The sequence below is a fragment of the Ornithorhynchus anatinus genome, chromosome 4 (assembly GCF_004115215.2).
Source record: "Ornithorhynchus anatinus isolate Pmale09 chromosome 4, mOrnAna1.pri.v4, whole genome shotgun sequence".
Taxonomy (NCBI): Eukaryota; Metazoa; Chordata; class Mammalia; order Monotremata; family Ornithorhynchidae; genus Ornithorhynchus; species Ornithorhynchus anatinus.
In genome coordinates this window covers 61,534,820-61,556,197 of record NC_041731.1, presented here as the reverse complement: position 1 = coordinate 61,556,197, position 21,378 = coordinate 61,534,820, and the positions used below count along the sequence as shown (strand labels likewise).

General features: G+C 47.3%; 1 protein-coding gene across 1 annotated transcript in view; it reads right to left on the bottom strand.

The window, feature by feature from the left end:
* Positions 1 to 18,565, bottom strand: part of VPS13B (vacuolar protein sorting 13 homolog B) — a 932,812-nt gene extending 914,247 nt beyond the window's left edge. Inside the window, 1 exon segment of the mRNA XM_029063425.2 lies at positions 18,160 to 18,565. Within this exon segment, the coding sequence (XP_028919258.1) occupies positions 18,160 to 18,306 (147 nt within the window). The 5' untranslated portion in view covers positions 18,307 to 18,565.
* Positions 18,566 to 21,378: the final 2,813 nt, after the last annotated feature.

Below are 21,378 nucleotides of genomic sequence, written 5' to 3'. Positions count from 1 at the left end.
GGGATTAAGACTGTGAGCCCCACGTGGGACAACCTGATTCCCCTGTGTTTACCCCAGCGCTTAGAACAGTGCTCTGCACATAGTAAGCGCTTAACAAATACCAACATTATTATTATTATTATTAAATGCAGCAAGAATGCCAAGTGGTTATCAATAATTTCAGGCCTATTTAATTTTCAAGGGCATAAGGGGCAGGGAGAGCTCCAGCCGCAGAAAAAAGCCATAATAATACTAATAATAATGATGGTATTTAATAATAATGTTGGCATTTGTTAAGCGCTTACTATATGCAGAGCACTGTTCTAAGTGCTGGGGTAGATACAGGGTCATCAGGTTGTCCCTCGTGAGGCTCACAGTCTTAATCCCCATTTTACAAATGAGGGAACTGAGGCACAGAGAATTTAAGTGACTTGCCCACGGTCACACAGCTGACAAGTGGCAGAGCTGAGATTTGAATCCATGGTCCAGGCTCTTTCCACTGAGCTATGCTGCTTCTCATATGTTAAGCGTGTACAGTGCCAAGCACTGTACTAAGCGCTGGGGTGGATACAAGCAAATCAAGTTGGACACAGGCCCGATCTCACCTCTCAATCCCCATTTTGCAGATGAAGCAACAGGCCCAGAGAAGTGAAGTGGCTTGCCCAAGGTCACACAGCAGACAAGTGGAGGGATGGGATTAGAACTCAAGACCTTCTGACTCCCAGGCTCGGGCTCTATCCACTACTTACTGCTTCTCATTAGGTCAAGCTGCTTCTCAAGAAGGAACAGCAGGGATGTTCAGCCTGTCTCCAAAGGCTCCTTCTCTGTTCATCTCCGGTGTGAGAAGCTGCGATGTTCAGTGGAAAAAACAAAGGCTTGGGAGTCAGAGGTCATGGGTTCTAATCCCGGCTCCGCCACTTGTCAGCTGTGTGACTGTGGGCAAGTCACAACTTCTCTGTGCCTCAGTGACCTCATCTGGAAAATGGGGATTAAAACTGTGAGCCCCACGTGGGACAACCTGATTACCTTGTATCCCCCCAGTGCTTAGAACAGTGCTTGGTACATAGTAAGCATTTAACAAATGCCATCATTATTAATATTATTTCTCCTGATCCTCCTGCCGGCAGAGTGGCCACCCACAGGGCTAGGGTCTCCCCTTCTCACACTGCTCCCATATCTTGATATTTTACTATCAATCAATGGTATTTACTGAGCACTTACTACGTGTAGAGTATTGTATTCATTCATTCAATAGTATTTATTGAGCACTTACTACGTGCAAAGCACTGTACTAAGCACTTGGAAAGTGCAATTCGGCAACAGAGAGAGACAATCCCTGCCCAATGACGGGCTCCCAGTCTAAACGGGGACTAATTGTATTAAGTGTTGGGAGAGTACAGTACAGCGGAATTAGCGGACACGTTCCCTGCCCATAATAAGCTTAGTCTGGGGGAAGGGCAGACAAACACTAATATAAATGTCTAGTGACTAGTGATTGCATTTCAACATTTTATGAAATAATAATATTAATAATAATAATTCTGGTATTTAAGCACTTACTGTGTGCCAGGTAATCTACTAAGGGCTGGGGTGGATACAAGCAAAATCAGCTTGGACACAGTCCCTGTCCTATGTGGGACTCACAGTCTCAATCCTCATTTTACAGATGAGGAAACTGAGGCACAGAGAAGTGAAGTGACTTGCCCAAGGTCGCACAGCAGACAAGTGGCAGAGCCAGGATTAGAATCCATGACCACCTGGTTCCCAGGCCCGTGCTCAACCCACTACGCCATGAAATGAATGTAATGCTCATTTATATTAGATCCTGAGAACTCTAGCAAAGAGGGTTAGTGTAAGAAGGATTATAAACATGATCAAAAGCACATCACGATAGAAACCTTGAAAATGGGCAATCCCAGGCAGGCGCTGAGCACACCCACTCTCCCAACCCAAGAATCACTTGGAGGAAGTAATAATAATAATAATAAAGTTGGTATTTGTTAAGTGCTTACTATGTGCAGAGCACTGTTCTAAGCGCTGGGGCAGATACAGGGTAATCAGGTTGTCCCATGTGAGACTCACACTTAATCCCCATTTTACAACTGAGGCACAGAGAAGTGAAGTGACTTGCCCACAGTCACACAGCTGACAAGTGGCAGAGCTGGGATTCGAACCCATGACTTCTGACTCCCAAGCCTGGGCTCTTTCCACTGAGCCACGCTGCTTCTCTAGTATTAACCCGATCAGCAAGATTCCGGGACCGGAAAGAAATTTCAGCTGAAAGGGGTGGGCCCAGGGTCTTACAATGCCCCTAATAGCACTCCAGATGCCTGATCCAACTCTGGGTTCTAGGGCCATCTCTCACTTCTAATTTGAGAAAGCATGAGAATGTGAAAAATGGGCAAGTGGGAGACACAAATATAACTGGGTAAGACACTGGTATAAGATGCAGAATATTAAAAAGAAGCATATAATTACATTGATCCCCTTTGCCCCACAGGCACAGATGGGGAGAAGGAGGGAAGAAACCGATGCCTCGCGCAAGCTCTTGACAAGTACCCAAGTACCCTCTGGACTGTAAGCTCCTTGTGGGGAAGAAATGTCTTTTTATTGCTATATTGTACTCTCTCAAGCACTTAGTACAGTGCTCTGCACAGAGTAAGCACTCAATAATAATAATAATGTTGGTATTTGTTAAGCGCTTACTCTGTGCAGATCACTGTTCTAAGCGCTGGGGTAGATACAGGGTAATCAGGTTGTCCCATGTGAGGCTCACAGTCTTACTCCCCATTTTCCAGATGAGGTAACTCAGGCACCGAGAAGTGAAGTGACTTGCCTACAGTGACACAGCTGACAAGTGACAGGGCCGGGATTCGAACCCTTGACCTCTGACTCCCAAGCCCAGGCTCTTTCCACTGAGCCACGCTGCTTCTCCAAATTCGACTGAATGAATAAATTCAATGTCTCCAGGGCTAGGCCTTCACAGGGCAAAAATCTAAACTCCTTTAAAAAAAAATCCTGACCAAGAATTTCCAGCTCCCATTCTATCACGCCTAATAAGTAGTTCAGCAGTCAGAAGGCAAATCAAAGCCCTACTGAGCGCTCACCTCCTCCAGGAGGCCTTCCCAGACTGAGCCCTCCCTTTCCCTCTGCTCCTCTTCCCCTCCCCATCACCCCGACTCCCTCCCACTGCTCTACCCTCTTCCCCTCCCCATGGTACTTGTGCATATTTATACATATTTATCACTCTTTTTTATTAATGATGTGCATATATCTATGATTCTATTTATCTATTTTGATGCTACTGATGCCTACTTGTTTTGTTCTGTTGTCTGTCTCCCCCTTCTAGACCGTGAGCCCGCTGATGGGGAGGGATTGTCCCTATCTATGGTCGAATTGTACTTTCCGAGCGCTTAGTACAGTGCTCCGCACACGGTAAGCGCTCAATAAATACGATTGAAGGAAAAAATGAATGGAAATGGGAGCGAACAGTTGAAATGGGACGGCAGATGGTCTGTGCTGAGCAGCGCCAGTCAGTGCCGCATGGTGCTCCGTGTTCTTCCCCCTCCGGCCGGGGACAGTTTTTCCGGGCTTTGAGGAATTCTAGGAGGCGCTTAAAGATGGAGCAGACTTTAGGGACAGGCTGGATTCGGGCCCTGAAAGGATCATCGTCAATCGCTGAAAGTAGGATGCACAGGGCAGGCTCTCAGTGGGACCTAAAACATTTGTGTCCCCAAAGGCACATTCCACATCTGCACAGCGCTCATACATTCATTCAATAGTATTAATTCATTCATTCAATAGTATTTATTGAGCGCTTACTATGTGCAGAGCACTGTACTAAGCGCTTGGAATGAACAAGTCGGCAACAGATAGAGACGGTCCCTGCCGTTTGACGGGCTTACTGTCTAATCGGGGGAGACGGACAGATGAGAACGATGGCAATAAATACAGTCGAGGGGAAGAACATCTCGTAAAAACCGATGGCGACTAAATAGAATCAAGGCGATGTACAATTCATTAACATAATAAATAGGGTAATGGAAATATATACAGTGGAGCAGACGAGTACAGTGCCAAGGGGATGGGAAGGGAGAGGGGGAGGAGCAGAGGGAGATGAGGGGAAAAGAGGGTTAAGCTGCGGAGAGGTGAAAAGGGGGCGGTAGAGGGAGTAGAGGGAGAAGAGGATCTCAGTCTGGGAAGGCCTCTTGGAGGAGGTGAGTTTTAAGTAGGGTTTTGAAGAGGGGAAGAGAATCAGTTTGGCGGAGGTGAGGAGGGAGGGCGTTCCGGGACCGCGGGAGGACGCGGCCCGGGGGTCGACGGCGAGACGGGCGAGACCGAGGGAAGGCGAGGAGGTGGGCGGCGGAGGAGCGGAGCGTGCGGGGTGGGCGGTAGAAAGAGAGAAGGGAGGAGAGGTAGGAAGGGGCGAGGTGATGGACAGCCTTGAAGCCTAGAGTGAGGAGTTTTTGTTTGCAGCGGAGGTTGATAGGCAACCACTGGAGTTGTTTAAGAAGGGGAGTGACATGCCCAGAGCGTTTCTGCAGGAAGATGAGCCGGGCAGCGGAGTGAAGAATAGACCGGAGCGGGGCGAGAGAGGAGGAAGGGAGGTCAGAGAGAAGGCTGACACGGTAGTCTAGCCGGGATAGAACGAGAGCCCGTAGCAGTAAGGTAGCCGTTTGGGTGAAGAGGAAAGGGCCCATCTTGGCGATATTGTAAAGGTGAAACCGGCAGGTCTCGGTGACAGATAGGATGTGTGGGGTGAACGAAAGAGACGGGTCAAAGATGACACCGAGATCACGGGCCCGAGAGACGGGAAGGATGGTCGTGCCATCCACGGTGACAGGGAAGTCTGGGAGAGGACCAGGCTTGGGAGAGAAGATGAGGAGCTCAGTCTTGCTCATGTTGAGTTTTAGGTGGCGGGCCGACATCCAGGTGGAGACGTCCCGGAGGCAGGAGGAGATGCGAGCCCGAAGGGAGGGGGAGAGGACAGGGGCGGAGATGTAGATCTGCGTGTCATCTGCGTAGAGATGGTAGTCAAAGCCGTGAGAGCGGATGAGTTCACCGAGGGAGTGAGTGTAAATGGAGAACGGAAGAGGGCAGAGAACTGACCCTTGAGGAACTCCAACGGTTAAAGGATGGGAAAGGGAGGAGGTGCCCGCGAAGGAGACCAGGAATGACCGGCCAGAGAGAGAAGAGGAGAACCGGGAGAGGACGGAGTCCATGAAGCCAAGGTGAAATAAGGTGTGGAGGAGGAGGGGATGGTCGACAGTGTCAAAGGCAGCAGAGAGGTCAAGGAGGATCAGAATGGAGTAGGAGTCATTGGATTTGGCAAGAAGGAGGTCACGGGTGACCTTAGAGAGAGCAGTCTCAGTAGAGTGGAGGGGACGGAAGCCAGATTGGAGGGGGTCCAGGAGAGAATGGGAGTTAAGGAATTCTAAGCAGCGATTGTAGATGACTCGTTCTAAGATTTTTTTTTATTTATTGAGCGCTTACTATGTGCAGAGCATTGTACTAAGCACTTGGAATGTACAAATCGGCAACAGATAGAGACAGTCCTGCCCCCACTAGAATACTCTTTGAGCGGCAGCCTGGCCTAGTGGATAGACCAAGGACCTGGGAGTCAGAAGGTCATGGGTTCTAATTCCCGTTCTGCCTCTGTGTGACCTTAGGCAAGACACTTCCGCTTCTCTGGGCCTCAGTTCCCTCATCTGTAAAATGGGGACTGAGATTGGGAGTCCCATGTGGGACAGGGACTGGGTCCAACCCGATTTTCCTATATCCACCCCAGAGCTTAGTACGGTGCCTGGCACGTAGTAAACGCTGAACAAACACCGCCATGTATTTAGTGCAGATTTCAATCTCAAATACGCTTTAACTTCTTTAACAACTAAATAAACCACAGAAAAGGAAGTTGGTTGGTTCCTGGTACCGAGACTTGTCTCCCGAGTACATTGACTATAATTTCTAGGTCTGGTTAAGATAAATTAAGATAAACGCTCTGCCCACAGTAAGCGCTCAACAAATGCGATGGAATGAATTCCTTTTTCTGTCATGAATGACAATTGACACTAGTAAGTGAATCAGCATATTTCAAATTTTTCAAATTCATTTTTATCCCTCTCTATCACGGGACTACTGTTCCCTGCCCTCCCACTCGCTCGGCTCACCCTATATGTCAGCGGGAATAGAACTGATAGGGACAAAAAGACTGTGAGTAAAGCTGGGCAAGCCACTAGCAGCATCCCCAATTACTTCCTGTCAGGACAGAGACCCATCCGCCTCCCCCATCCACCCACTCAGTCATACAGGGTGGCTTGATGGAAAAAGCATAGGCTTGGCAGTCAGAGGTCATGGGTTCCAATCCCAGCACTGCCACTTGTCAGCTGTGTGACTGTGGGCAAGTCACTTCACTTCTCTGGGCCTCAGTTCCCTGATCTGGAAAATGGGGATGAAGACTGTGAGCCTCACATGGGACAACCTGATGACCCTGTATCTACCCCAGCGCTTAGAACAGTGCTCTGCACAGAGTAAGCGCTTAACAAATACCAACATTATTATTATTATATATCCCATTACCCAATCACAGCCCTTACAACAGAGTTCCAGAACATTAATTTCAGGCCAGCCGGATGTCAAGCTCGCTGTGGACAAGGAATGTGTCTGTTTATTGTTTTATTGTACTCTCCCAAATGCTCAGTATGGTGCTCTCCACACAGTGAGCGCTAAATACTAATGAATGAATGACTAAATTACTCAAATATGTTAAATGGATACACTAGTGCCATGAAAACTTACAAGCATCTTCAAAACCCAAATTTACAACCAGAACACCCTGCTTAGTATGAATAGTATAAGAAATGAATATCTCTGACAGTCTAATTTCTGACACCCCACCTTGAGCCTAACAACTAGATAAACCACTGAAAAGGAAGCTGGGCACAGAGTCTCAACTACGAAACAAACGGGCAGTTCCTTGCTCCATTCATTCAGTCGTATTTATTGGGTCCTTACTCTGTGCAGAGCACTGGACTAGGCGTTTGGAAAGTACAATTCAGCAACGAATAGAGACAATCCCTGTTCCAAAACCATTCATCCCTTTTCTAAATGAACACCCGTCAAAGTCGGCCACCCAGTGCGCCCAATTATCTGTCAAAGTAATAATAATAATAATAACGTTGGTATTTGTTAAGCGCTTACTATGTGCCGAGCACTGTTCTAAGCGCTGGGGTAGACACAGGGGAATCAGGTTGTCCCACGTGGGGCTCACAGTCTTAATCCCCATTTTACAGATGAGGTAACTGAGGCACCGAGAAGTTAAGTGACTTGCCCACAGTCACACAGCTGACAAGTGGCTGAGCCTGGATTCGAACCCATGACCTGTGACTCCAAAGCCTGTGCTCTTTCCACTGAGCTACGCTGCTTCCCTAAAGTAGGGACAGTACGCCACATTCATAGACACCGTGTGGCCTAATGGATAGAGCCCGGGGCCTGGGAGTCAGAACGACCTGGGTTCTAGTCCCTACTCTGTCACTCGTCTGCTGTGGGATCTTGGGCAAGTCACTTCACTTCTCTGGGCCTCAGTTACCTCATCTATGAAATGGGATTAAGACTGTGAACCCCATTAGGGGGTGTGGACTTTATCGAATCTGATTATCTTGCATGAGAAGCAGCGTGGCCAAGTGGCGAGAGCCCAGGCTTGGGAGTCAGAGGATGTGGGTTCTAATCCCAGCTCTGCTCCTTGTCTGCTCTGTGACCTTGGGCAAGTCACTGAACTTCTCTGGGCCTCAGTTACCTCATCTGGAAAATGGGGATGAAGATTGTGAACCCCACATGGGACAACCTGATTGCCTTATATCTACCCCAGTGCTTAGCACATATTAAGTGCTTAACAAACATCATCATCATCTACCCCAGCACCTGTCACATAGTAAGCACTTAAATGCCATAAAATAAAATAAAAAAAGACTTTAGGCTTACCACATGTTCTAACTGGCGAGAAAAGCTAATGTCGGGCCATTTATCTATGCACTCATTTTAATTAAGGACATTGATCAATCAGTATGATGGATCATCTTGGTTAAGGAAATTTTAAAACACTCAGAACCTCCGACATACCATGGAAGTTTCCCCATGCCTCCAAATACGATCACATTAGTGGTATCTGTCAATTACTTATTCTGTGGGAAACACTGTGCTAAGCAGATACAAGCTAATCAGGTCAGACACTGTCTCTGCCCGACATGGGACTCACGGGTAAGGGGGCAGCAGAAGAAGTATACAATCTCCATTTTACGAATGAGAAAACTCAGGCATAGAGAAGTTAGGTGTCTTCTCCAAGGTCACAAAACAAGCAAGGGAAATTATGAGCATCCCGCTTCGCCAAAAGGTCCTTGCCCAATTCCCAGTGCTTAGTATAGTGCTCTGCACAGCTTAAGTGCTTAATAAGTTACCTCAGTGTTCTGCACATAGTAAATTCTCAGTAAATAGTATTGATGGGTGAGATTAAAACCCAGCACATGACCTGGCTCAGGTCCTTCCTCTGTCCCCTAGGCCAAGCTGCCTTCAGGAACTCTGGGTTATTCAAAAGAAAAGGGGACCGAGTAGTGTGAATAAATCTAATACAGAGAACACTTTTTTTTTTAATAATTTGGTTTCAATCTCTCCTGCCTCCAACTTTTCTCCCCACAACTGTTAATGAATAGCAAAACTAATTTGACTGTCACCTATCCCAGACTTTACCCTAGTGTGGTACCAAATATCACTCACTGGACCTAAAGAAGACAGAAGCTAAGACCATGATTCGAGAGGAGAAATTCTGCCTCTCTATCCGCAGCTCACTACTGACTGTTGTTTTTATTTTGTATATTGCCCTTGTCCTCCTCTTTGTGCTGTTTTAATATTTTCATGTTTCACTGCTCCCAATCTGTGTTTCCAGGCCTTTCCGTTGCTCCACGCAGTCAAAAGTATTTACTGAGCCCTTACTGTGTGCAGAGCACTGTACAAAGCGCTTGGAGAGTACAGTTCAGCAACAAAGAGAGATAATCCCTGCCCACAACGGGCTCACTGAGACTGTGAGCCCCTTGAGGGGACAGGGTCACTGTACCCTGTACTTGTTCCCAGATCTTAGAAGTGTTCTGCATACCATCAGCACATAATAAACCCTAGTAATAATAATGATGATGGTAATCGTTAAGCGCTTACTATGTGCCAAGCACTATTCTAAGTCTCACAGTCTTAATCCCCATTGTAACTGAGGTAACTGAAGCACAGAGAAGTTGAGTGACTTGCTCAAGGTCACACAGCAATCAAGGAGCAGATCTGGGATTAAAACCCACGACCTATTGACTCCCAAGCCCGTGCTCTTGCCACTAAACCATGCTGGTTCTTCACTACTATTATGATAGTCTACAAACTGGGTAATCGCTCCCTGGGGGGGGGGGGAGTCAACTAGCAATATTTATTAAGCAACCTGTATCGAATTCCCTAGGGGATTTAAAAAAAAAAACAAAAAAGTAGTGAGTGAGAGAAGAACTGCTCCTGGCTTCAGTGAACTTGGCTGTAAATTCTTTTCTTTCAAACTGACAATGTTTAAAAGATAGCACTAAATTTAAATACACAGAGAAGCAGTGTTGCCTAGTGAAAGAAGCACCAGCCTGGGATTAAGAGGACCTGGGATCCAAATCCAGCTTTGCCACCTGCCTGTGTGATTTTGAGCTCACCCTCTAGACTGTGAGCTCACTGTGGGCAGGGATTGTCTCTACTGCTGTATTGTGCTATCCCAAGTGCTTAGTACAGTGTTCTGCATGCAGTAAGCACTCAATAAATACAATTGAATTATTCTAGACTGTGATCCGTTGTTGGGTAGGGATTATCTCTATTGCCCAATTATACTTTTCAAGCACTTAGTACAGTGCTCTGCACACGGCGCTCAATAAATACGATTGAACGAATGAATTTTGGGCAAATCGCTTACTTTTCCTGGGCCTTAATTTTCTCACCGGAAACGTGGAGGTTAAATACCGCTTCTCCCTTTACTGTGAGCCCCATGTGGGACGGGAATGCGTTTGACCTGATTATTTTGTATCTCTGTAGCCGAGTGCTTGCTGTACAGTACACCCTTGACCTGGCTCAGTGGAAAGAGCCCGGGCTTGGGAGTCAGAGTTCATGGGTTCGAATCCCAGCTCTGCCACTTGTCAGCTCTGTGACTGTGGGCGAGTCACTTCACTTCTCTGTGCCTCAGTACCCTCATCTGTAAAATGGGGATCAACTGTGAGTCTCACGTGGGACAACCTGATTACCCTGTATCTACCCCAGCGCTTAGAACAGTGCTCTGCACATAGTAAGCACTTAAATACCAACATTATTATTATTACCACCAGTGTAAACATATTTAGAACCTAACTGTGAACCCCATGTGGAATGAGAACTGTGTCTGATCTAATTATCTAGTATCTACCCCAGCTCTTAGTATGGTGTTTGGCACAAAATAAGCACTTAAATACCACAATTATTATTATTATTATTCCTGATTTTCCACTCCCACCTCTGACCCCTTGCTCAAGCCTAGAGCCCCCTTCCGATTCGCAATCAGCAGGCATCGGCTCTTCCCATCTTCAAAAGCTTCCTGAAATACCATGTTCAGCCGAGGATTTCCCTGATGAATTTTTGTTTGCCCCCAGGTCACATTCCCTAGCCTCTCAGGACTTATGGGCTCAACTGTAGCACTTCTACACGTCGCTTTACATACTCCACTAAGCACATATTCACCTAAAAATCCTCCTCCTATAAATGATTGTGGCTGTTTCTCCCCACCAGGAGATTGTAATTCTGTCATATTTGAAGGGAGAAGGAATGAGGCTGAGGAGAGGATGTGAACAAGAGGTCAGTGGGGAGAGTGATAAGAATGAAGCCCAGTGAGTAGGTTGGTTTGAGAGAAATAAAAAGCTTGAGCAAGGTGTAGTGGGAGAAGGGACTGGATATAATAATGCTGGTATTTGTTAAGCGCTTACTATGTGCAGAGCACTGTTCTAAGCGCTGGGGGAGATAGAGGGTAATCAGGTCGTCCCACGTGAGGCTCACAGTCTTAATCCCCATTTTACAGATGAGGTCACTGAGGCACAGAGAAGTTAAGTGACTTGCCCACAGTCACACAGCTGACAAGTGGCAGAGCCGGGTTTCAAACCCACGACCTCTGACTCCCAAGCCCGTGCTCCTTCCACTGAGCCACACTGCTTCTCTGTCAGAGTGATAACAGAATGCTCTAAAGCCAATGGTTTACGAGGAATGAGGTGACAGAATAATAATCATGTTATGTGTTAAGCGCTTACTACGTGCAAGGCACTGTACTAAGCGCTGGGGTGGATACGAGCAAACCGGTTGGACACAATCCCTGTCCCATGTGGGGTTCACAGTCTCAATCCCCATTTTACAGATGAGGTAACAGGAACAGAGTAGTTAAGTGACTTGCCCCTGGACACCCAGCATGCAAGCGGCCGAGCCGAGATTAGAACCCATGACCTAACTCCCAGAACGTTCCGGAAAAATGATCCAGGTAGCAGAGTCAGTGAAATGTGACAGAAGAGGAAAGCCCTTGTGGGGTCTGTCCCTCAAATACCATTGACTGACTGATTGAAAGAGGCTGGGGTAGAGAGACCTTGTGAGGAAGCCAATGCGGTAGTCGAGGCAGGATGTAACAGTAATAATGATAATCATGATGGTGCAAAGCACTGTTCTAAGCGCTGGGGGGATGCAAGGTGATCAGGTTGTCCCATGGGGGGCTCACAGTCATCCCCATTTTACAGATGAGGTAACTGTGGCTCAGAGAAGTGAAGTGACTTGCCCAAAGTCACACAGCTGACAAGTGGCAGAGCCAGGATTAGAACCCATGACCTCTGACTCCCAAGCCCGGCTCTTTCCACTGAGCCACACTGCTGCTTGCAAGTGCATGGTCCAACGCAGTGACAGTTTGGATTGAGAGGAGGGGGTCGGTTCTGGGAGCACTGTAAAAGAAAAACTCTCAGGATTTGGCAACCACCTGAATAAGGGGACTGAATGAGACAGAGTAGCCAAGGAGAAGGTCAAGGTTCCAAGCTTCAGAGATGTGGAGAGCAGTTATGTCAACTGTGATGGGAAACAGGTGGAAGGACTGACTGGGGAAGGGAGTTAATAATCATAATTATGGTATCTGTAAAGCGCTTACTATGTGCAGAGCACTGTTCTAAGTGCTGGGGTAGACACAGGGTAATCGGATTGTCCCACATGGGGCTCACATTTTTTTTAATCCCCACTTTTACAGATGAGGTAACTGAGGCACAGAGAAATTAAGTGACTTGCCCCAGGTCACAGAGCAGACAAGTGGCAGAGCCGGGATTAGAACTCACGACCTCTGACTCCCAAGCCCGGGCTCTTTCCACTAAGCCAGGCTGCTTCTCTAAGGAGTTCAGTTTTAGGCAGGTTGGGCTTGGGGTGCCGGTGAAATCGATATAGTGATGTTTTGGATGTCGGAGGAAATGCAAGATTGCAGAGGTGGTCAGGTCAAGCAAAATATATTTTTTTCTCATGCTATAGTACAGCATGGCTCAGTGGAAAGAGCCCGGGCTTGGGAGTCAGAGGTCATGGGTTCTAATTCCGGCTCCACCACTTGCCAGCTGTGTGACTTCGGGCAAGTCACTTCACTTCTCTGTGCCTGTTACCTCATCTGGAAAATGGGGATTAAAACTGTGAGCCCCACGTGGGACAACCTGATCACCTTGTATCCCCCAGTGCTTAGAACAGTGCTTCGCACACAGTAAGCACCTAACATATACCACCATTTATTTATTTATCTGCTCTGCCTTCCTTCCTAAACCCCTATATTTTTACCCACATAGTCCTTTTTGCCTGGGCAATATCCTCATTGCCCCACTACCTGAAACACAGGTAAATCCCACCAACTCGGGAGCAGCGTGGCTCAGTGGAAAGAGCCTGGGCTTCGGAGTCAGAGGTCATGGGTTCGAATCCCGGCTCTGCCACTTGTCAGCTGTGTGACTGTGGGCAAGTCACTTCACTTCTCTGTGCCTCAGTTACCTCATCCGTAAAATGGGGATTAACTGTGAGCCTCACGTGGGACAACCTGAGGACCCTGTATCTCCCCCAGTGCTTAGAACAGTGCTCTGCACTTTGTAAGCGCTTAACAAATGCCAACATTATTATTACAAAATGTTCCCTGACTAGTCTTTTCCAATATGTCAACCTTTTAGCAAAAGACGGCTCCCCATCCTGCAACATTTCATAATTATCAAATTTTCAGCTACACATCTAGGCCGACTGGGGGTTTGCCTCAGTTCCCCTATTAGATTGTAAACTCCGGGAGGTTGGGACGCTGTGATGAGTCTTGAAAGGAGCACCAGCACCTTCTGCTACCCAGGAGCATGCATCGAGAAGGATTCAATCAACACTTGGACTTATAAAGATAAGAGGGAAGTTTCAGATCCAGCAGGGGACTGACTCAATGGGATTAATTCAATATGCTTCACCTGAAGAGACCGGCTATAAAAGTAATTGAGGCAGCTGATGACCCTTCTACTGAAAGTTTGTTTCTCTTTGTTGTTTTTTTTTAAATGGTATTTATTCAAGTCTATGGATAAAGATACCAGAACAACTTTCTGACAGAAGTTGGGTATATCCATAGGGTCGTTTTGGGTCACAAACTATTGGAAGGCATTGGAAGATTTGCTAAACACTATGTGCCAGGCACTGTACTAAGCGCTGGGGTAGAAATAAACTCATCAGGTTGAACGCAGTCCCTGCCCTACATGGGGCTCAAAGTCTTAATCCCCAATTTACAGATGAGGGAACAAAGGCAAAGAGATTCATTCATTCATATTTATTGAGCACTTAGGGTGTGCAAAGCACCTTACTAAGTGCTTGGAAAGTATAATTCAGCAACAAATAGAGATAATCCCTACCCAACGGGCTCACAGTCCAGAAGGGGGGAGGCAGACAAATAATAATAATGCTGACAGTATTTAAGGGTTTACTATGTGCCAAGCACTGTTCTAAACTTTGGGGTAGATACAAGGTTAGCAGGTTGTCCCACGTGGGGCTCACAGTCTTCATCTCCATTTTACAGATGAAGGAACTGAGGCCCAGAGAAGTGAAATGACTTGCCCAAAGTCACACAGCTGACAAGGAGCAGAGCGAGATTAGAACCCACGACCTCTGACTCCCAAGCCCGGGCTCTTTCCACTAAGCCACGCTACTTCTCTAGGTTGCACTAAAAATAGCTACTGGCAAAAGCATCACTGGGAATCAATGGTATTTACTGAGCACTTACCGTGCGCAGAACATTGCACTAAGCACTTGGGAGAGTACAACCAAGTTGGTAGACATGTCCCCTGCCCAGAGACAAGCAGCAAATGTCATATATGCCACAATCCATTATTTTAGTTCATTTCTGCCTCGACTGGAAATCCTCAGGTCTTTTCAGTCTATAAATGCAACAGCTGAGGGCAAATTGCCCTTTTAAAGCTTGCACCTGGGGCTAAGATTTATGAATTAGGCATCCAACAACTCCAAAAAACAACAACAAAAAAAACCAACTCAAAGCTACCCTCCTTCCCAATTCTGAAACCTTAAATAGCTATTCAAGAGAAATAATATCGTTACAGAGCAACCTCTAAATGCAGCAATAACAGCATGGTGTAGTGGCAAGACCAAGGGGCTGGGAGTCAGCAGGTCATCGGTTCTAATCCCGACGTTGCCACTCGTCTGCTGTCACCCTGGGCAAGTTACTTCCCTTCTCTGGGCCTCAGCTACCCCATCAGTAAAATGGGGATGAAGACCGTGAGCCCCACGTGGGACCGGGACAGTGTCCAACCCGATTTGCTTCCATCTACTCCAGCGCTTAGTACAGGGCCTGGCACAGTGCACTTGACAAATATAACTACGATGATGATGTGATGATGATGAATAACAAAAGGTCCTGAAAACCTAAACCACAAAGCTCTCCCTCCTCCCAATCCCCAAACTCTCTTCTCCTCTTCAAAGCCCTACTGAGAGCTCACGTCCTCCAGGAGGCCTTCCAAGACTGAGCCCCCCTTCCCTCTGCTCTTCCCCCTTCCCCTCAGCTCTGGGCTCATTTGTATATATTATTTATTACTCTATTTATTTTGGTAATGAGGTGTACATTCCCTTGATTCTATTTATATTGATGCTGTCTTGTTTTTGTTTTGTTCTGTTTTGCTTTGCTGTCTGCCTCCCCTGTTTAGACTGTGAGCCCATCATTGGGCAGGGAGTGTCTCCATTTGTTGCCCGATTGCACACTCCAAGCACTGAGTCCAGCACTCTGCACATAGTAAGCGCTCAATAAATACTATTGAATGCATGAATGACCCTGGATCTGTCCCAGCTCTCAGAACAGTGCTCTGCACATAGTAAGCGCTCAATAAATACTATTGAATGCATGAATGACCCTGGATCTGTCCCAGCTCTCAGAACAGTGCTCTGCACATAGTAAGCGCTCAATAAATACTATTGAATGCATGAATGACCCTGGATCTATCCCAGCTCTCAGAACAGTGCTCTGCACATAGTAAGCGCTCAATAAATACTATTGAATGCATGAATGACCCTGGATCTATCCCAGCTCTCAGAACAGTGCTCTGCACACAGTAAGCGCTCAATAAATACTATTGAATGCATGAATGACCCTGTATCTATCCCAGCTCTCGAATAGTGCTCTGCACATAGTAAGTGCTCAATAAATACTATTGAATGAATGAATTACCCTGTAATAATAATAATAATAATAATGTTGGTATTTGTTAAGCGCTTACTATGTGCAGAGCACTGTTCTAAGTGCTGGGGTAGACACAGGGGAATCAGGTTGTCCCACGTGGGGCTCACAGTCTTAATCCCCATTTTACAGATGAGGGAACTGAGGCACAGAGAAGTTAAGTGACTCGCCCACAGTCACACAGCTGACAAGTGGCAGAGCTGGGATTCGAACTCATGAGCCCTGACTTCAAAGCCCATGCTCTTTCCACTGCACCACGCTGCTTCTCTAATGTATGTACCTGTATGTACCCCAGCTCTCAGAACAGTGCTCTGCACATAGTAAGTGCTCAATAAATACTACTGAATGAATGAATGTCCCTGTATCTATCCCAGCTCTTAGTGCTCTGCACATAGTAAGCGCTCAATAAATACTATTGAATGAATGACCCTGTATCTATCCCAGCTCTTAGAACAGTGCTCTGCACATAGTAAGCACTCAATAAATACTAACGAATGAATGACCCTGTATGTACCCCAGCTCTTAGAACAGTGCTCTACACATAGTAAGCGCTGCAAAAATACTAACGAATGAATGACCCTATATTTACCCCAGCTCTTAGTGTCTGCACATAGTAGGCGCTCCATAAATACTATTGAATAAATGACCCTGTATCCACCCCAGCTCTTAGAACAGTGCTCTGCCCAGAGTAAGCGCTCAGTAAATACTAACGAATGAATGACCCTATACCTACCCCAGCTCTTAGTGCTCTGCACATAGTAAGCGCTCCATAAATACTATTGAATGAATGACCCTGTATCTATCCCAGCTCTTAGTGCTCTGCACAAAGTAAGAGCTTAATAAATGCTAACGAATGAATGACCCTATATCTACCCCAGCTCTTAGTGCTCTGCACATAGTAAGCGCTCCATAAATACTATTGCATGAATGAATGAATGACCCTGTATGTACCCCAGCTCTTAGAACAGTGCTCTGCACAGAGTAAGTGCTCAATAAATACTAACGAACGAATGACCCTATATCTACCCCAGCTCTTAGTGCTCTGCACATAGTAAGCGCTCAATAAATACTACTGAATGAATGACCCTGTATCTATCCCAGCTCTTACTGCTCTGCACAAAGTAAGCGCTTAATAAATGCTAACGAATGAATGACCCTATATCTACCCCAGGTCTTAGTGCTCTGCACATAGTAGGCGCTCCATAAATACTATTGAATAAATGACCCTGTATCCACCCCAGCTCTTAGAACAGTGCTCTGCACAGAGTAAGCACTCCATAAATACTATTGAATGAATGACCCTGTATCTATCCCAGCTCTTAGTGCTCTGCACAAAGTAAGAGCTTAATAAATGCTAACGAATGAATGACCCTATATCTACCCCAGCTCTTAGTGCTCTGCACCTAGTAAGCGCTCCATAAATACTAACGAATGAATGAATGACCCTGTATCCACCCCAGCTCTTAGAACAGTGCTCTGCACAGAGTAAGCGCTCAATAAATACTAACGACTGAATGACCCTATATCTACCCCAGCTCTTAGTGCTCTGCACATAGTAAGCGCTCAATAAATACTACTGAATGAATGAATGACCCTGAATCTATCCCAGCTCTTACTGCTCTGCACAAAGTAAGCGCTTAATAAATGCTAACGAATGAATGACCCTATATCTACCCCAGCTCTTAGTGCTCTGCACATAGTAAGCGCTCAATAAATACTATTGAATGAATGAATGACCCTGTATCTACTGCAGCTCTTGGTGCTCTGCACATAGTAAGCGCTCAACAAATACTATTGCATGAATGAATGAATGACCCTGTATCTATCCCAGCTCTTAGAACAGTGCTCTGCACATAGTAAGCGCTCCACAAATACTATTGCATGAATGAATGACCCTGTATCTATCCCAGCTCTTAGAACAGTGCTCTGCACATAGTAAGCGCTCAACAAATACTATTGCATGAATGAATGAATGACCCTGTATCTATCCCAGCTCTTAGAACAGTGCTCTGCACATAGTAAGCGCTCAACAAATACTATTGCATGAATGAATGACCCTGTATCTATCCCAGCTCTTAGAACAGTGCTCTGCACATAGTAAGCGCTCAACAAATACTATTGCATGAATGAATGAATGACCCTGTATCTATCCCAGCTCTTAGAACAGTGCTCTGCACATAGTAAGCGCTCCACAAATACTATTGCATGAATGAATGACCCTGTATCTATCCCAGCTCTTAGTGCTCTGCACAAAGTAAGCGCTCAATAAATACTAACGTATGAATGACCCCATGTCTACCCCAGCTCTTAGTGCTCTGCACATAGTAAGCGCTCCACAAATACTATTGCATGAATGAACCAGAGGGAAAACAGGTGCAGGGCCCGGGCAGGTCCTTGCCGCCTACCTGCTCCAAGACATCCAGCTTCAACTCCAGTTTGCTGAGCACCACATCCCCTCCCCAGAGCGACAGCTGGAGGTCGGTGGGCTTGAGGTTTTTGATGTAGCGGTTGACGTAGCTCATTAAAATAGGCGTCACGTAGGACTCCAGCATGGTGCAGGCCTCGGGGGCTGCGGGGCCAGGCAGGGCGTGCAGAGAAAACCGCGTTCTACAGGATGGAGGGCCAAGCTGGGGGACCCCCGGATGGCCAGGACCGGCTCGGAAACCCTCTGGACGACAAGGGCGAGGAAGGACAACCCTGGAGGAGCAGGAAGGAGACCTCCGGCCCCCCTGGGAGCCCCCCGAAGGCCCCTTTCCCACGCCCACCCTTCGCACAACGCTGTTGCCGTAGCCCGCATGGGGCGGTTGCCCATCCCCGGCCCCACTTCCGGGTGGGGGTGTCTCCTCCTAAACCGTCCCCCGCGCCGCCGTTCCCCGCCCTGACGCCGCGAAGGAGAGGTTCCGCCCCCGGCGGAAGGGCCGCCCCCTCCCCCGGGAGGAGGAGGAAAAGGAGGAAGCGGGGTCGGTTCGAATGTCTGTGGCCGCAGCGACCTGTTCCCGGGGAGAAAAGCGGTCTAAAAGGGAGAGGGGGCGACGAGGAGAGAGGGAAGGGCAAGGGGACTCTTTGGGCAGGGGCGCCCGGAAGGGAGGCCTAGTGGGAGCCCCGCCGCCTGCTCCTCACGTAGAGGGGGTGAGGCCAAGTTGGTTGACAGGACCATTCATTCAGTCCTTTTTCTTGATAATAATAATGTTGGTATTTGTTAAGCGCTTACTATGTACAGAGCACTGTTCTGAGGGCTGCGGGAGATACAGGGTCATCAGCGTGGCTCAGTGGAAAGAGCCCGGGCTTCGGAGTCAGAGGTCTGTGGGGAGATACAGGGTCATCAGGTTCTCCCAAATGAGGCTCCAATCTTAATCCCCATTTTAATAATAATAATAATGTTGGTATTTGTTAAGCGTGTACTATGTGCAGAGCACTGTTCTAAGCACTGGGGGAGATACGGGGTCATCAGGTTGTCCCACATGAGGCTCACCGTTAATCCCCATGTGACAGATGAGGTCACTGAGGCCCAGAGAAGTGAAGTGACTTGCCCACAGTCACACAGATGACAAGTGCAGTGTGGCTCAGTGGAAAGAGCCCGGGCTTTGGAGTCAGAGGTCATGGGTTCGAATCCCGGCTCGGCCACTTGCCAGCTGTGTGACTTTGGGCAAGTCACTTACCTTCTCGGTGCCTCAGTTACCTCATCTGTAAAAGGGTGATGGAGACTGTGAGCCCCAAGTGGGACAACCCGATTCTCCTGTGTCTACCCCAGCGCTTAGAACAGCGCTCGGCACATAGTAAGCCTCTGTGCTTCAGTTACCTCATCTGGAAGATGGCACATAGTAAGCGCTTAACAAATACCGTCATCATCATCATCTACCCCAGCACTTGTCACATAGTAAGCACTTAAATGCCATAAAATAAAATAAAAAAGATGTTAGGCTTACCACATGATCTAACTGGCTGGAAGAACTAAGTGTGCCCATTTACCTATGCACCCATTTAAATTAAGAACTTTGATCACACAGCAGGATGGATCATCTTGGTTAAGGTCTAAGCAGGGGAGACAGACAACAAAATAAAACAAAACAAGTAGTCTGGCATCAGTATCATCAAGATAAATAGAATCATAGATATAGACACACCATTAACAAAATAGAGTAATAAGTAATATATACAAATATGCACAAGTGCTTTGGGGAGGGGAAGGGGGAAGAGCAGAGGGTGAGAGAAGGGGGAATGGGGAGGAGAAGAGGAGCAAAGGGAAAGGGAGGGCTCAGTCTGGGAAGGCCTCCTGGAGGAGGTGAGCTCTCAGTAGGGCTTTGAAGAGGGAAAGAGGACCAGTTGACAGCCACTCCCATCCAGGCAAGGAGGAAACTAAAATCATAATATATATTATATCAGAGAAGCAGCGTGGCTTAGTGGAAAGAGCATGGGCTTTGGAGTGAGAGGTCATGAGTTCGAATCCCAGCTCTGCCACTTGTCAGTGAAGTGACTGTGGGCAAGTCACTTCACTTCTCTGGGCCTCAGTTCCCTCATCTGTAAAATGGGGATGAAGACTGTGAGCCTCACCTGGGACAACCTCATTCCCCTGTATATACCCCAGCGCTTAGAACAGTGTTCTGCACATAGTAAGCGCTTAACAAATACCAACATTATAATATATATATATATATATATATATATATAGATCCTATTGATGCCTGTCTACTTGTTTTGTTGTCTGTCTTCCCCGTTTTAGACTGTGAGCCCATTGTTGGGCAGGGATTGTCTCTCTGTGTTGCCGAACTGTGCTTTCCAAGCACTTAATACAGTGCTGTGCCCACAGTAAGCTCTCAATAAATACTATTGAATGAATGAATATTAAGCACTTACTATGTGCCAAGCACTGGTCTAAGTGTTGGGATAGATACAAGGTAATCAGGTTTACCCACGCGGGGCTCACAGTCTTAATCCCCATTTTCCAGATGAGGTAACTGAGGCCAAGAGCAGTGAAGTGACTTGCCCAAAGTCACACAGCAGCCAAGTGGCGGAGCTGGGATTAGAACCCTATGGCCTCCGACTCCCAAGCCTGGGATATTTCCACCGAGCCATGGTGCTCCTCCTAATAATATTTCTTAAGCGCTTACTATGTACCAAGCACTGTTCTAAGCGCTGCGGGCAATACAAGGTTTTCAGGTTGTCCCAGGTGGGGAGCACATCTTTCAAGAGGGCCGGGGGGAGAGTAATTGTCTGGCGGATTTGAGGAGGGAGGGCATTCCAGGCCAGAGGCAGGACGTGGGTCCAAGGTCGGCAGCAAGATGGGGAGGTCGAGGCACGATAAGAAGGTTCATTCATTCAATAGTATTTACTGAGCGCCTACTATGTGCAGAGCACTGTACTAAGGTTAGCGCCGGAGGTGCAGAAGGTGTGGGCTGGGTGGTAGAAGGACCGAAGCGAGGGGAGGTAGAAGGGGGCCAGGTGACGGGGTGCTTTCAATGAACCTCATTGAGCTTCCAGTCTAAGAGGAGAGATGGTTTCCCCTCCCCAGGCCCTGCCTGCCCAGCCCAACGCCATTTTAGACAAGAGAAGCAGCGTGGTTTAGTGAAAGAGCCTCGGCTTGGGAGTCGGAGGACATGGTTTCTAATCCCGCCTCTGCCACTTGT